The sequence below is a fragment of the Aplidium turbinatum genome, chromosome 1, assembly GCF_918807975.1.
Source record: "Aplidium turbinatum chromosome 1, kaAplTurb1.1, whole genome shotgun sequence".
Classification (NCBI taxonomy): domain Eukaryota; kingdom Metazoa; phylum Chordata; class Ascidiacea; order Aplousobranchia; family Polyclinidae; genus Aplidium; species Aplidium turbinatum.
Window position 1 is genome coordinate 9475530 of NC_137472.1, and position 16642 is coordinate 9492171.

General features: G+C 35.5%; 1 protein-coding gene across 1 annotated transcript; it reads left to right on the plus strand.

Annotated features, from left to right (window-relative positions):
* The first annotated feature begins 1702 nt into the window (after positions 1-1702).
* Positions 1703-13487, plus strand: LOC145773937 (C-type lectin lectoxin-Phi1-like). Its single transcript, XM_082585087.1, has 3 exons — positions 1703-1865; positions 11748-11916; positions 13244-13487. The coding sequence occupies exons 1-3, from the start codon at positions 1703-1705 to the stop codon at positions 13485-13487; spliced, it is 576 nt and encodes a 191-aa protein (XP_082441213.1).
* Positions 13488-16642: the final 3155 nt, after the last annotated feature.

Consider the following 16642-nt stretch of genomic DNA (forward strand, 5'->3'; position numbering starts at 1 on the left):
TTTGCAATCAATGATATCGTGATTAAATTGTTAGATCACTTTTTTATAAATCGTAGTTTTGTGTAGGCTTACATGACAGGAAGTTTGTGTGTTTTTTATAAACCCGGACATCGGAGGTTTGAGTACACAATATATCAAATTTATAAAATGGCTGGATCAAATGTATTAGAGTGTTTTATTGTATTATTATAGAACCAATTTATGGTATAATATTTGTGGTGATCTTGTCCGGAAACTTTAAGCGCCCGAAAACGTATGAACGTTTCGACAATAAACTCGACTAAAAGCCCTTAGCCAGGGTGGTCCAAGACTGCAAACATGAAGGGCCACATTAGGGTCTGGGAAAACATTGTATTGAGAAAACACAATATTGTTTAGATATATCTAAATAACCTAAAAAAAAATTGAAGTCATTTGAACTATTCCTTCAGCTTCTTCACAGCTTCTGAAAATTTTCATTTTGCTGAAAATTTCGCATTTTTGTTTGTGGTTACATAACTACAAACTTCGTCAGTGACGTAAATTCAAATAAAAGACGTCACTTTTTCTTACCAAATTAACCCAATTTCATTAAAAAAATGACGCAACAGCTCAGGGCAGGTCTATAAAGAGAAATACAATGACGTTTTATAGCTGGCAAAATGTCTAACGCAATTATGTATCATGTAACCACCCACAAAAATGCAAAATTTTTAGCAAAATCGAAATTTTCATAAGCTGCGAGGAACCTGAAGGAATAGTTCAAACGACTCCAATTTTTTTTCTTAGGCTAATTAGATATATCTAAACAATATTGTATCTACCCAAACTAAAAATATTTTTGAAAAAAAATGCGTTTTTGACCCTATTTTTCGATTTTTGGGCCCCATGAGGAGGCTGAAGACAATTTTTACGAATCTCAAATTTTGTCATGATTGTTTTCTCACTTATTGGCACCATTTCCCCACTACCCCGAGAGAATTTAAAAAAAAAGTTCAAAAACGAGCCACCCTACTGTAGAGGTTTTAGAAAGTAATAACTATATTTGATGTAAACTGCACTTCTTGGCTTTTATGGTGGCGTTGAGCACTTTTTGTAGTAATAAAAAGTATTTATTGTTTTATTAGATATATATTATTATTAAATCATCGGTCCTCAAATTTTGTGGTTACTGGACCAAATTCGAGATTATATGTGCCAGCGGGCCAACTGTTTGGTGTATTAAAAATACACCATGCACAACGGTAGTTCAATTTTAAATGTATTATTTCTTTGTTCAGTAGTACTACTGTCAATTTTGGTTGAAACTAAACTTTTAGTAATAAAGTTGCGGAACGTAAAAACACATATCGCCAGAAAGATCAACTAGAAAATTAGGTTTGCCTAGGAACTTTTCCTCAATATGGTTTTCCGTTGCAGATGTATTTTTACCCAACCGCATTATACTGAACTGATATTGCCGTCATGAAACTTGTTGATGTCAAGAGTTTGTAAAGGATATGACGTGGATGACGCATGTTCAGTTTCTACAATGGAATATCAATAATTCTTTTGTCGCAATCGGTCAAATAAACCATTTACCTAACATACACTGGTAGAACTGCGCTACAATTGAAATCGAAGCTTGAAACGGATCAACATGAACATGTTCATAAAATATATTGTTTTAGTTTTGGCTCCTACTCTTCATCTCTCCATTGGTATAATACGAAAAGAATGTTCGATGGTTTGCAGAACGTTTGATCCTGAAATAGAATCTGCATCAAGCAGCAAGTGTGTTCAGACCATGCTCACAACTGGGTCAAATGGTCAACAATGTGAACAAAAACCACTCGATGAGGGCAAGAAAAAGGAGGTGCAAAAAATTGTTGAGGAAACTGTTGGAGGTAAGTAATTGCTTTAAGTTTATTACAAAATATTTGTTAGATTTGAAATTATCTGCCATAATCTCAAACTTTTGTGGAGCATTTATTTTGGAGATGTGGGGATTTATAAAGTTATTAAAGCCCGATGGAAAATAGAAAACACCATATTCAAGCTTCAATCTTGTTTGAGATTATTTTCTTGAGCGGGAATCGAACATGTAAATCCAACGAAAAGGTTCGATTCCTGCTCGAAACAACAGTTTTTATTAAAAATGCGTGGAGAATCAGCAGCGCCCTAGCCTATTTATGGCATATGCATTTCGCTCTACTTAGAGCGAAATGCATATGCCATAAATAGGGCTCTGCTGATTCTCCTTACATTTTTAATGAAAAGGACTGAACTGATATTTGATGGAGAATTGCTGGCCTGCTGCTTCGTAGTCAGGAGATCCCCTATCCTTAATGGAACTCAATAAATGTATTACCTCACATCTAACACACTGGAATAAAATAAATTTATTATATAATAGTTGAGTGAGCAATGTTTTTGTATCGGTTTGTGTCGAACCTGTTATTCATGTTATAGCCTAAGTTATTCACATAGGGCTTTCATGTTGCAGAAGAACGACTTTACTTCGCTAATGCTGATGTCTAATTACGCTATTCAAAGCATCAAAGCCTGACAGGAATGGTTAGAATTATTGGTTTGCAGTTAAAAAAATATCAGTATATCATCAATGACTTTGTTTAATGGCAAAGACAAAACTGATTTTAAAGATGACCGTGATTGATGACTTAATAAGGCTTGACATGATGATGATAACAGTTTTACTATTTTGTTAATTTGTGCTTTTTTGGCATGACTTTATTCTAGTCTTGGCCTCACGTCTATGAAGGCTTTTTATTTTACATCATCAAGATGATTTTACACAGATTTCTATCAATTTTGTATTATTATTGTTTCAGACAAAATATCTTCTCTTTCTGAACAATTGACAAATCAATCAGGTAAATTGAAATTGTTTACTTTCCCTTTGAACGATTGTGATGTGCATGTAGCATTAATATAAGAAGCAGGATTGTGGTTAGTAAGGGAATGATGTGGGATTCGTTTACCATTTTGACGTTAACAACGTGTGCTACGTTCTGTAAAGTAGCCTAATGATAACGTTTTTGTAATTTGTATTTAAAAAATAAAAACGCTTCAGAATGTGACTAAATAAAAGATCACTTCTTGCAAATTGTATGTTATGTTCACATAATACGTGGAAGTTTAATAGCATAAGCATACCTGTTGACGACTGAAAGTAATCGATAAAATAATTACTGCCTTTGTTAGTGGTAAACCACCATCATTCGCAGCTGCAAGATGGTGGTATCCTGACATCATCAATATATTTAACACAATCGTTGTTTTTGGAAGACAAAAATGTACGATCAATACAGATTAAATTATTGGATGTGAATGCACGATGACTAAAGCGCAATGGCAATTAATATAATGATTGACAACGTTGTAAACTGTTTGTCCCTAATCGTTTAATTTTTTTGAAAAAGCTCTACACACAGGAATTTTTTATAAATTTGCAACTATTTTTGCCTAAATCTATCAGTTTGTTTGCCTTTGGCTTTTTGTTAATTCTATTGTATGTAGGGTTGGTTAAAAACGGTATTTTTAGTTACCGTTTTATTTTAATCGTTTGTTTTTGCATTTTCTTTGTTTTTTTTGTTGTTTATACCACAGTACTTCCAATTGTTTCATAAATTTTGTCAAATTACACCTGTCTACATTTATTATAATAAGGAACTGCAAAAAATGTAAAATTGTAGCTGCTAAATAACTTATTAGAATTTAGTTTACAGCAGTTTTGACTAAGTTCTGCAAGTCAGAAATGTGGCCACATGCTCAGCAAGTAGCACCAATGAACCTAAGTTTAAGTGCTACCAATGACTACCAATGAATAATGATGAGGACTGTTCGGATGATGAATCCTTGGAAATTGTCCAAGTAGTAACCGTGTTAACAGTCAACCTCCTTTGTTGCTTAATTTCTTTTATTAGTTTGTTTATTTCTTCCACTGGATATAGCTTATTACGATGGGTAAATAATGTTCTTTAAGATCTAATTAGTAGATTTACAGTCTAGTCGATTGATACAGGTTAACTTATCGATAAACAAAAGAGTGCCATGCTAACTTAGAAAATTCAAGTTATTTTTATTCAAATTTTAATAAACTTAAATTTGCCAATTTAGTATGGTACTCTCTACGTTTTTTAATTATTTTATCACATTACGCATACTTTTGGATCATTGGTGAAATCAAAAAAATTTTAATCAAAAGTTTAGTGACACTATTTTGTTTTGATGACTTCTCCATGTCTTGATTATTTCAGAACAGATGTCTCAAAGAAGTAAAAGAGCAATTTTTTTTTCCAAATTTACATTTTAGACAAGTTTTTGGTAATAAAAAAATGATTATTTTTATATAGCCTATATATATTTTTTTTTAAAAAACATTTTTTTTTTAAAGCAAGCGCAAAAAAACAACTTCTATTAATAATTGTATGTAAACGACTTCTTTTTGCGTCTAAAAGCAATATAAAAATTTGTGAAAAGAGCATCTTTACGGTATGGGTTTTAACTGGAAACTACCACTTGCAGTTCGAGCGCTCTGGCAGTGGCATTGATAAAGTAACTACTGTGTGACTCACTATTGCACTCAAGAAAACAAAATTTGTATGTGTCTGTCAATGTACAGATTTATTTTGTTATTGTTAATATAAATGTGATTCCTATCAGTTTTGTGCATTTATTGTTGCAGGTGAAATATCTTTTCTGCATCAACAACTTGGAAATAAATCAAGTAAATAGAAATTGTTTATTATAACTTTTATAAGCTTCTGATCTAGCCTACTCACAACATACAGTATGTGAAGCACGGTTGGAGAAATGTAGGAGCATCTCTTACGATTTTGACGTTTAACAACGTGTTTTACGTTCTGTAAAGCAATAATGACGTTTTTATTAATTTGTATTTACAAAATAGTACGGTTTTAAAATGTGACAAGTAAAAGATCACTTTTTGCAAAATGGATTATGTGTTTACATAATACGTGGAAATTTAATAGCATAAGCAGCCCAGATGATGTTTGAAACTAATCGATAAAATAGTTGCTGCTTTTATTGGTAGTAAACCGCAATCATTCTTATCTGCAGAATAGTGATATCCTGACATCATCAATAGATTTAACACAGTCATTGTTTTCGGAAAAATTAAAAACGGTCGATCAACACAGATTAAATTTCAATTTGTTATTGCATGACAACGCTATACTGCGTGCCCCAAAAATGTAAAAGTTTACTTTAGGAAGAATGCGCCTAATTACTACTATTTACAAAAAATTAATAAATACTTTCATTACTTTTTCCTTAATTCAACACTATTTTCTTCTTAAGTTTGTCAGGTTGTTTGTCATTGGTCCTTGGTTGTTCAACTGGATGTAAGCGACTTCTTCTGTGTATAAAAGCGTTAAAACGATGTAAAACGTGAAAAAGGCACCAGTGCTGTATGGGCATTAATTTTAGATTGCCGCTTATAGTTGAGCACTCTGGCAGTGGCAATGTTAACCTTCGTACGGCAGCATAGACACAATTGTAACTTTTGAGTTTTTGAATTGTGATAACTTTTATGCTGGAAGCTGTATTGACCTGATATTTCTTTACATCTCTATGTTTTTGAGTTAGACTGCGTTTACTAACAAAGTTTTATGTTTGTGACATATCCAATCCATGTCTTGATTATTTCAGAACAGATGTTCCAAAGAAGCAAATGTGCAAATTTTGTTCCAAAATTACATTTTAGGCAGATTGTTGTGTGCTCAAAAGCGATTACGTAGGCCAAATTTCAGAAACAAATCTCTACACGTTCCCGGGATTGGCGGCCAAGTTGCTTTTACTCCCTTAACAGGTGGCAAAGGTACAATATTTGCACTTTCGCATACTTTGTATGAAATTAATGGCAGAAAAAAATGCATTATTTTATTTTTTTGAACAAAATATTTTTTTGTTATAACAAAAGATTACAAAACATCTCCGCAAACTATACAGTGTTTTCAAGTTTTACATTGTTTCCGTTTCTGGTCTGGGCAGCCATAGCAACTGCCAACAATCATAGTAGGATATATCTGAGTAGTGATTTGAAACGTTCGGACCAATCAGAACCATACAGATAAAGTGCCGACATTAATTTCCATGCAACATTATGAAGGTGCAATTGTACCAATACCGCCTGTTAGCGTTGTAAAATCATGCCTCTTGACAAAGGTTAAAGTGACCATAGGCTGATTCACCTAGCCTATTGCACGCATTGCATGCAATGCATTCACCTATTGCATGCACGTATACAGTTATTTTATTGTTAATGTTATTGTGTCGCGTAATGATTCTGTGTCGTTATTGTTTCAGATGAAATATCCTCTCTGAATAAACAACTCAAACGTCAATCAGGTAAAAAGAAGTTGTATATTCTAACTTCAACATTTTTTTTCATTTCTATTGTTTAATGCAAGGATATGCAAACATCTGATATGTAATGTTTTATTGCAGTTTTTTTAAACAAAAAGCACCTAACCAGTAACATCAATTTAACAGCAATCAACTAAAACTTTTTTCATGTTAAACAAGAAGCAAAGTCGTCATATAGCCTACTTATCCCAGTGAGGATTAGAAATGGTTTACATGTATTGAAAAAGTAACAACGGACTGCAATAGCATAAACTTTCAAAAACAATGGTCCTAGTATTTCTTGGTAGATTCCACGTGGCGCCTTTCCGAACATGCTAAGCTAGTGGGATATAAAATTATAAAATAAAAGAAGAGTATAGGACTGCATATGCACTTGTATGGCAATATGGTTGTGCAGTAAGGGAAGGTGGGGTAAGTTGAGCGGGTTTTTATAAAAATGCGTTTCTTGAAAATATGTCACGCTTCAGAGAATATTTTTGTCATGGATGTTAAAGATATGCTCATTGGCCCTGCTTCAGAGCAAAAAAATATTTCTTATCTCTTATACTTCACCTGATCTGAGTAGTTTTGTAAAAGTTGCTCAACTTACCCCACCCTGTTGAGCAACAGCATGGGGTAAGTTGAGCAATAGTGAGGTAAGTTGAGCAACAATGAATTAAGGCGTTGATTGCTTACATTAATAAGAAATCAAGTCAACTTCAGTTTCTTAAGTTGCAGAGTTAGTATTAATACATGTTTTTATTGCAACTGAGCCATTGATTTACCACTCAGAATATGTTTTAGTGTTCGTATCTAGGGAGGGGAGTAGTTGCCCCAGTTTTGAATATATCACCATATAAACTATTTAAATGTTAGTCTATACTGAGGAGTTTTTGGAAAAATCTCTTCCAGACTGATAACGTAATGCAAGAGAAAAAAAGGGGTTGCACATGATGTTAAAGCGGCCGGAGCCAGGCCATCTAGATGGTTACTTTTTACTTGCTCAGTTTCCTATGTGAATTTCTTTTTTCTGGCTTTTAATTAACGCTGTTTGACGCGTTACTACACCGTGGGAACGTATACAGTCGCTACAATACTCTCCGGCCTTTACAACTTTGTTTTAGCAGTAACATTTAATAAAAACAGAATCCATATGACAAGAGCATGTCAATAACAGTCATTAGCCCCACTTCATAAATACAATGGTTATTCAACATTCCAGTTGTCAAGTCCAGATGAAAAAAATACTTTTTCTTTACGACGTTCTGTGCCACCAACCGTTGACGGCGTGGGTAGTTTTACCACAACATCTTTTGTACACACGGAACACTCATCCAAAGCTTTGTTACTGTATGTAAAATATTCGTTATCATCTCGTGAACTTCCGCCACATTTTCTCAGAAATTTTGCATCTAAGTCCCCATCATCATCAAAACCTTCAATTTGCCCCACATAGTAATGGATTTTGGACTTAGTATACTCCATTAGTATCATATAACAACAATATATATACTTTTTAAATAGGAAGCCTTAATTTCACCGATGGTGGGTCACACAACTTCAAGTGTAGTGTTGCCACTTAAAATTTCCATTTATCCCTATTATCCAACTCAGACCCTACATTAACCCTAACCCAACTGGTAACACTGTTCAAGTGTCAAGCTTCGGTCAACGATAAAGTAGGAAAAATATATTATATTTGGGCATAACAATCGGAGAAATACCGTAGTCACTCCCTTTTAAATATACACCTTAAGATGCAACAAACTAACATTCAATTTAATTTTAAAGCTTAAGGGCATTCACAAGTATGGCGTTAGAATATTTCATAACATCACTTTAATTAGTTGCAGTGCAGCATACCTGCTGTTCTGTTAGTATGCCAGCTTGGAGAGACAAGTATATCATTCTTCATTGCAAGTTCGAAAGCTAAGAATCGCAGCTTTGCTAAGGATAAACCATGGAAACGATCGGAAAGTTCGTTTGTATGTTTAGCGAGATCAGCCTCATGCTTTTTAGCAAACACACGGTTGGCAGCGGAAAATTTGCCATAGCCATAAAGTGAAGTCACATTATCGGCAGCGACAGCATTCTTCACTCGATTCATGTAACGAGTCAGCGTCGTCCGTTTAATACCATGATCAATAGAAGCAGTATTTACGGATTTTCCATTTATAACATCATCTGCTGCACTCCTCAGCACAGCATCTTGAATGTTTCCTCAGTTTGTTTTTCTTTGATGTATTTAACTGACCAAGCAATCTATTTGAAAAGGTAACCTGTAGCTGTAGGCCTACATCAATTGTAGCTTTAATATGAAAAAGCAACTGCTCAACTTACCCCAAGAGCAATTGCTCAACTTACCCCATCTCCACCATTTTTAAAAAAAGTTAATTTTTTAAAAAACTGCTAGAAAACTATATTGCATTATTGGCTACAAGCCGAGGCAGATGTAACGTCTACCTCAATTGCAAAACGAATTTCATCTATCTCTACTCATCATCATTAAGTTCCTTCCTCTCGTCGAGGGTTGGAGGCAATGAGACGCCAAGTTTCTCTGTTGTAAGATTTTTCTACTGCAGTTTTGTAATTAAGTCCTGACCAGTCTTCAATATCATTAGTCCAAATTCTTAGTGGTCTGCCCCTATTTCGTTTGCCGTTCATTTTTCCTTCTAGTAGTTGTCTTTGAATAGAATTATTGCCAATCATGTGGCCAAAATATTTCAATTTTCTTGATTTAATTGTTTGTAGAACTTCCATGTTGGTTTGTATTCTGGATAGTACATCTTTGTTTGTGATTTTATCCTTCCATGAAATTTTAAGCATTCTTCTATAAATCCACATTTCAAATGCCTCAAGTCGTTTAACCATCTGTGATGACAGTGTCCATGTTTCTGCATTGTAGAGTAACGTAGTCCATATATTTAACGTAGTCCATAACGTAGAGTAACGTATCCCTATCTCTACTAATAATTCAATAAACAGAAGTTTCCGCCGCTGCCAAATATTTACTCCCAAGCACCTAAACTCAAAAAAGTGCAATTATTCCTAAACAAAGCTTCCGGTTGTTTAGATCGATACAGTGGCTTAAAAGGCATTATGGGTAAAATAACTTGGTGACGGAAAATTTAGTTTTAGCTTTTCCGTTTTTCCGGAAGTAGGGGTTGCTCAACTTACCCCATTGCTCAACTCACCCCACCTTCTCCTATTGCAATTATTAATATTAGTGATTTGTTGCTTATAGTCTACCCATTAGGCTGTGCCAAAAAATGGCGAGGTTCATGGATTTTTCCCTTTCTGAAAACTTGTAGTGGACTTTTACAAACACAATCGTGAAAAAAATATTTGAAATTAATGACATCACACGGTCGCGCTGGGTGTTTCTATGGTTACTAGTACCCTTTTTCATAAAAATTGTTATATTTCTAAAACCACTGGAGATAAAAAGATGAAAGTTACATCAAAAGCTGCAGAAGTGGCATGTTTATATCTGCTCTAAGAACACTTTTTATTCTAGGACTACTTGAAAAATATTTATAAGCAAAAAACTCAATTTACTATTTTTAGTATTGGCTAGTAGGAGAGATGCAGGACCTATTAGACATTTTTTTCTTTTTTGCTCTCATTTTTTCAGCTTATATCAAAATAAAACAAAATTTTTAGAGAATGTCAATGTTTATTGACTGTGTAAATATCTTGACAATCAAATATATTTTTGTGAGGTTAAAGCTTATAGGCCTACAAACTTTTTTGAAGAGTGTATAATCGGTCCTGCTCCTGAAGGACTTTTTATACACAAGCAAACATTGAAAAACAAAACATGTTTTTTCACTTTCATTGCAAAACAAGCACATAAAAATGTGAAATAATAATACTTAGTGTCTATGAACATTTTAATTGCCAAAGTAAGATTAATTAGCGTTACATCAAAAGCTCTTAACTGTGTAAGAGGCGTCTTCATAAGGGGGGTGTTAAACTTTTTTCCGTCACAGACAAAAATTACTATTTTTGTTGAAATGACTTTCAAAATGACAGCCTACTACCCATAGCTCTACTCTTTTCAATTCCATTACGTTTGCGGGCTTCCGCAGTTATTCAGCAGTACCTACAAGTGTAAAAAAATTGGAAGTTGTTTAGTACTCGGTGTAGAAATAACAACGGGTGTAGTAAGAAACTGGGTACCGGGTGTAGTACTGGGTGTAGAAGTTCCAAGCATCACACCTGGACGAGGTGCAAGTGCTGTGACTTTTAATGTGAATTTCAAATGTAGATTGCGTGTGGTAGCCATCTTCAAGGCGTAGTCGAGCACAACGGTTACCACATAGAATGCTAGAGAGCTCTATGTTGAAGATGGTTGTGGATTTCAAGGATGTTTGTTTTGGCTTTGTAGGTGACAACTTTCTGTTACATGCTGCATAGTGCATACTTGCAGCTTGCTCTTCCCAAAATCTGTTATAAAATCATCAGCAATTCAGTAATCTAATGTAAAACAACAATACTTTTCCATGTTTTGTTTTCCAAATGTTAACAAGTGAATTTATTTTTTAGATAAGATAGTAGCCCTTGAAGGACATCTGAGGTCAGCATTTACAGGTGATCACAAATAACCTATAATGTCCAGTATTAATTGCGTTGACTTTATGGTGATTAGTTTAAACTTTAAAATTATCGTTCATTTTCTACTGAGATTTTGAGCACAACGTTTTTAAGCAAAGTCAACCAAGCATTTTTTTTGCGCACTTACAGACGACAAGTAGGAGCTAATATATCTATGTATTGTTAATTTATTCAAAAAGTACTCCAGTTAGAAAAAATGCAAAACCAAGTCTTGCAACGCCGGTAAACATTTGAAACGATGCAGGGTTTGGAATAAATAAAATTATAATTAAATGTTATTAAAAATTCAAGCTAGATTTACAATAAAAAGATGACAAGTCAATCATATGTATCAGTGTTTATCCACATAAAGTATTATATAAAAATGAAAGCTAAATATCAAGTAGAATACTTTAATTGTTTTATATTGTCCATCGCGATAGCTCAGTTGGTTAGCTCATGACTTCGTGAACGAAGAAGCTTCATGACTGGTTCCACTCTCGGGGTGTGCGCTTGAGCAGCCCATTCTAAGGACTGCTCTCCGTTCAGCGGCACGTAATGGATGGAATAATTCCCCGGCAACAACACTTCAACAATCAGAAACTTCACTAATCGTAAACTTCAATAATCGGAAACTTCACTCTGTCAATCTCAGTAACCGGCCCTGCGTCTAAAGCCTCTACAAGTGTGTGAAACTACCAGGAATAACCTATCAAGGCTTTGTCAGTCCGAGGATAAAGATTCAAAACCAACAAATCAATCAGAAACTCTTTAGCTTGAACATGATATCGTTTTTTTCGCAGCTTTCCGCAATGGATTTGTAAGCTTAGATGACGGATGGATTGCGTTGTCCAACGGATATCAATACAAACTATCAAGTATTCAACAAACGTATGAAGCTAGCAAACAGTTTTGCCAAGGAATTGGAGCTGATTTGGCAATTTACGGCGTCCAAAGTATGGATAATAGAAGGTGAGGCTACAAGCAATGGTTACAAGGTTATTAGAATTATTACCAAACCAGTTTGTACATTTACAATATCTCAGTCAGTTAGACAGTCACTTATTTTTGTTTAGATGCAAAACAAAACGTACACGAAGTAATCAGTGTGCAACCAATGTCATAGTAAGACAATTTGCAAGTCTTTTCAATGAACAAAAAATCGCATTAAACTATGTATAATGCACAAAACGATAAAAATTACAGGTCTCTAGATTAAGTAGCGGTAAAAACGAAGGCTAAGACTATCGAAGACTATCGAAAATCAAAAACCGCAAAACGAAGACTATCGAAACCGAACCTCGACCCGGAGTGTTTAGCAGACTTTACGGAAACCGCTCTTTTCGGAACACTGCAGCTCTAGCGTAAAAATATCGTCCTGCTACTTTTCAGCTGAACGCCGAAGGCATCGCATCCAGCAAGACTTATGTGATCAAGTAGCTCGCTCATAAGAACCGAGCTCTTGTCATTCTTCTACAAGAGACTTAGGCCTACGCCTGGTCTCTTTAAGTGGACGGGATTACTACGCCTAGATTAAGTGGACGGGAAGGCAAGGAAACCAATCTTCGTGTCCGCTTTCAGGTATGCCCTTCAGTGTCTTGCAAAAAACACGGCCGCATGCTCTTGAGCGGTGTAGAACGCCCTTTTGAACTTCGAACCGTGGCGCACAACACGCGGTTATGCAGATATCCCCTGTCGTGTGGTTGAAGCAAATACAAGCAGATATGTATGCAGTATAATACAGTAGGTAGATTTTTGAGTTTGAAAAAAGGAAAATCAATTCCTGTCTTAGTGCGAGAACCGCGACGAGAAGGCAAGGTTCCCGTAGTCATAAGTGTATGAGTTGGTTGCAATGTGTAGGAAGTTGCAAGGTGGTCATCAGTCATTGTTGATCTGTACTTGAAGTGAAATTTTTGTATTTTATTCAGTATATTTATGTTCGAAAAAGTAGACTAGAACAAATATGTTGATCCAAAAGAATTGTCAGGTTCTAAACACATCTTTTGAGATTCGGACACTTCTACTCCACCAGTAGTTACTAGAACACCGCAACACTGTATATTTTCCAAGTTGAGATGATGTTGATCTGGCATTCATCTCAATGTCTATTTTCAAATTTTGAATCTCATTTTCAAGAGTTTCCAAGTCCAATATTATTTGTTTGATTTTGTAAGCAATGTCACCATCATTAATACTTGCACTAAACGGATAAAACATGGCCTACGCCTGGCTACAGACTCAATAGATGCATAGTCAATGAAAGGCTTTTCAAACTCTAATTTCAGAAAACTCTTTTCAGGATTATCATAAATGCTTTGAACTCCTCATATTGGATGTGGATTGGAATGACTGATATCGGCACAACGGGAACGTGGAGCTGGATCAATGGCGATCAAGTAACTGATGCTTTGTGGGAAAGTGCAGAGCCAGACAATAGATTCGGGAGTGAGGAATGCTCGATCATATCCCATTTCAATCTGCTTAGCCATGACGTTCAATGCTCATGGATACATATAGCCTTGTGCGAAAAAGTTGGAACTTAAACAAATACCGTACTGTAACTAACATTACTCAATGGAAATGAAGGGTTGTACTTGCAAACATCTATAAGATTGGCTCATGATACAAGAGAAGGACCCACAAAGGATACAAACTGATATGCATAAATCAACAAGTGAATGAAAAAATAACAGTAATCTCTCAAGTACATGCAGCCCTACGCAAAGTGATAATTTACATGACTTATTGACAATTAGCACATGACCAAGAGTCAATAAGTGATGTAAATTATCACTTTGTGTAGGGCTGCGTGTACTTGAGAGATTACTGTTATTGTTTCATTCACTTGTTGGTTTATGCATATCAGTTTGTATCCTTTGTGGATCCTTCTCTTGTGTCATGAGCCAATCCTATAGATGTTTGCTGATACACCCCTTCATTTTCTTTAAATTGCAATGCCTATTTGTGCCGCTAGTATCCAATTTCTTGTATTTTGGATCCATCTCAGATGATTGTTATGCCCCAGCTTAGTGATAAATCCCTGTCTTTTTCTCAAATTTTTATTTTTAACAAATTCAGATCATTTCTTATAGGCGAGTAAGAATTGACATAAAAATAGCCGGACCCGGACATTTTTGATAACAACCATTTTTCTTCATAAAAAGATGGGTTACCTGTTTGACACCCCAAATCTAAAATTCAGCAAAATTCGGACATGGGGAAAGGCCTTTTTGGCTGGTGCAAATATTGATCGGCGCGCCATCTAGCGGAAGAAAAACATATGTATTTTCTGTAGTGCTAATTCCGAATTTCAAGTGAGACAAGGATGATTAACATAGTGTCTAGAATAACCCTTCAGCAAAATTTGCTATTTTACGTTGATTCAACGTCTGGCGACGTTGAATCGACGCAAAATAACGTATTTTGTTTGCTGAGTGCCTCATGTAACATAAATAAGGCTCTAATGATAATGTAAAAAGGTGGTCCCATACTTGATTCAAGTGTTGGGTATAAGAAGATAAGGTTCTCATTGTACTAAGCCTTCGGCACTAAGGAGAGTACGGTGGCCAGTTCCTTTCTCTCTCTCACATGCAGCAATTATGCCCACCCAATTTATTACACCTTAAGTAGAGGTGAGCGGTGTTTTCAACAACCAGCTGAAGCCGGGAGTCGAACCAGGTTTGCATAATTGGAAAGCTAACGCCTTATCCGTTGTGCTATCCCACAGTGTAGTGGTTGTAAAATTTTACAAAATACTTATTAACTAAGATTGATTTCGGAAAATGTAATTTCGTCTGTTACAAAGTATCTGACGAACATGAAAATTATGGGCACATAAAGTTTAGTAATGATTTATACCTTGAACTTTCACAAAGAAAAGACTTTAGAAAAAGCATCATTAAGGAGTTGGATAACAGCTATAACATCATACCAGCCAACTCATTAAATCCATTGCATCATCGCCAAAGCTGCACAAAAATACTTACCAGAAGAAACAGGTCGTTACATAGGTAGGCTATAGCCATTCTTACGTCGATGCAATATCGCCAGACTTTTATTGTCAATTGGCATTTTTATACATCAGGTCACAAGATCGAGTATTCTCTTGGATGTACTATCATCCCTTGGTCTTTGTGCAAGTGATGGTCAAGTAATAGCGTTTAAACCAGGGGTTCCCAACCTTTTTTACACCGTGGCCCCCTTTGAAAACTTTGATAAATCAATGGCTTCCCTGTTTTTTCAATCTTTTGAAAAAATTAAGAAACGTCATTTTAATCAAAAAAACTTGTTTATGCAGTAGCCTATGAAGATTTGGGCAAAATATGCAAGTATTTTTATTAAAATTTAATTTATTTTTTTTGTCATGTAGTGTTGAAGTGGATTTAGTGATGATAAATTAAAAACATTATTATTTTTCAAATATTTCCATGGCCCCCTTGAAAAATGCTCATGGCCCACTAAAGGGGCATGGCACCCAGGTTGGGAACCCCTGGTTCAAACGATCAGCTACTGTAAGCCAAGCGAATGGTGATAATACGAATGAGGTAATGGACTCTACAAGTCATCCCGGCTCTTTCAGTCAGTGGGTAGCAGATATCTTCGATTTTACCAAAGATACTCTGACAGGTCATGAACTCATGATACAACGCATGTGATGGGCATTATAAATTGTCAAACACCAAGAATGGCAACTCGACCACTAGCTATTGAAAAACGACACGTCAGTGCAACTGAATTACTGGAATCATGCAATTTTGGCAATTTAGTCAAGTCGTGATCGTATACTGCTGCAAAGACAGGTACCGTACTTGGAAAGACGTACGAATCAAGCAGCTGAATGCCTCTTCCGTGTTATTTACGCACCATGAATTGCTTGACACTCTATGGCTGAGTTCAAACATATTCAATTCTAAGCCAGTACAATGGCAAGGGTTCATGGCTATTGTAGTTAAAGGTAAGTTACTATACAGGTTTCATTAGTATCATTTAATCCTATGATACTGCTTAATCCAGCAACAGATGAAGCTGTTTACAATGCAATGATATTCGTTCAAGACCAAGCGAGAAAAATGAGCATACGTTGTGCACCGCTAACGTTTGACCAACCCTGGATCAACCCTGGATCAACCCCTCTACTTCAGAGCATTCAAGATTAAACAGGACAATTTTGGTAGTTTCAAAAATGTTCACCTACGACTTGGTGGTTTTCATCAACTGATGTCCTTTGTTTTTCGGCAGTCGAGTGTAGCAAGAACTTAGCGATAGACACGTGTAGGCCGTAAGGTGCAAACTGATGGAAAGAAGTGGTTTAGACTTTAGATGATTTATGGTAAACTGTGTAGGCTATGCATCGAAATCTTTGCCAAAAATGATAGAGAAGGTTTGTAGGCTACAACGTTTCAACAGGGCATTATTGCTGATACTCGTGTAAATGTGGATAACGCCTTAATTGGTAACGATATTATTCGCAAAATATGTGGAAAGAAACTGAAAGACATTTCGCTAAAAAGATCTGACCAAGCAAGTACCTTTGCCGTGATGCAAAAAGCCTTAAAATATGGAGATGAAGAGATACACATGTCATCCACCGAAATCTTTCACAGATTACTGTCTATAGTCTGTTTGCAGGGGTCACTAGAACTGGACAAAATTTCGTGTAAACTTGCCAATGTTCCACCATCACTTTTCTCAGATGACG

Excerpts from the sequence above, each read along its gene's own strand:
- LOC145773937 (XM_082585087.1), top strand. The coding sequence starts at position 1,703 with ATGGTTTGCAGAACGTTTGATCCTGAAATAGAATCTGCATCAAGCAGC. Across the intron at positions 1,866-11,747 it reads TGTTGAGGAAACTGTTGGAG|CTTTCCGCAATGGATTTGTA; the intron begins GTAAGTAATTGC and ends TTTTTTTCGCAG. Across the intron at positions 11,917-13,243 it reads CAAAGTATGGATAATAGAAG|GATTATCATAAATGCTTTGA; the intron begins GTGAGGCTACAA and ends AACTCTTTTCAG.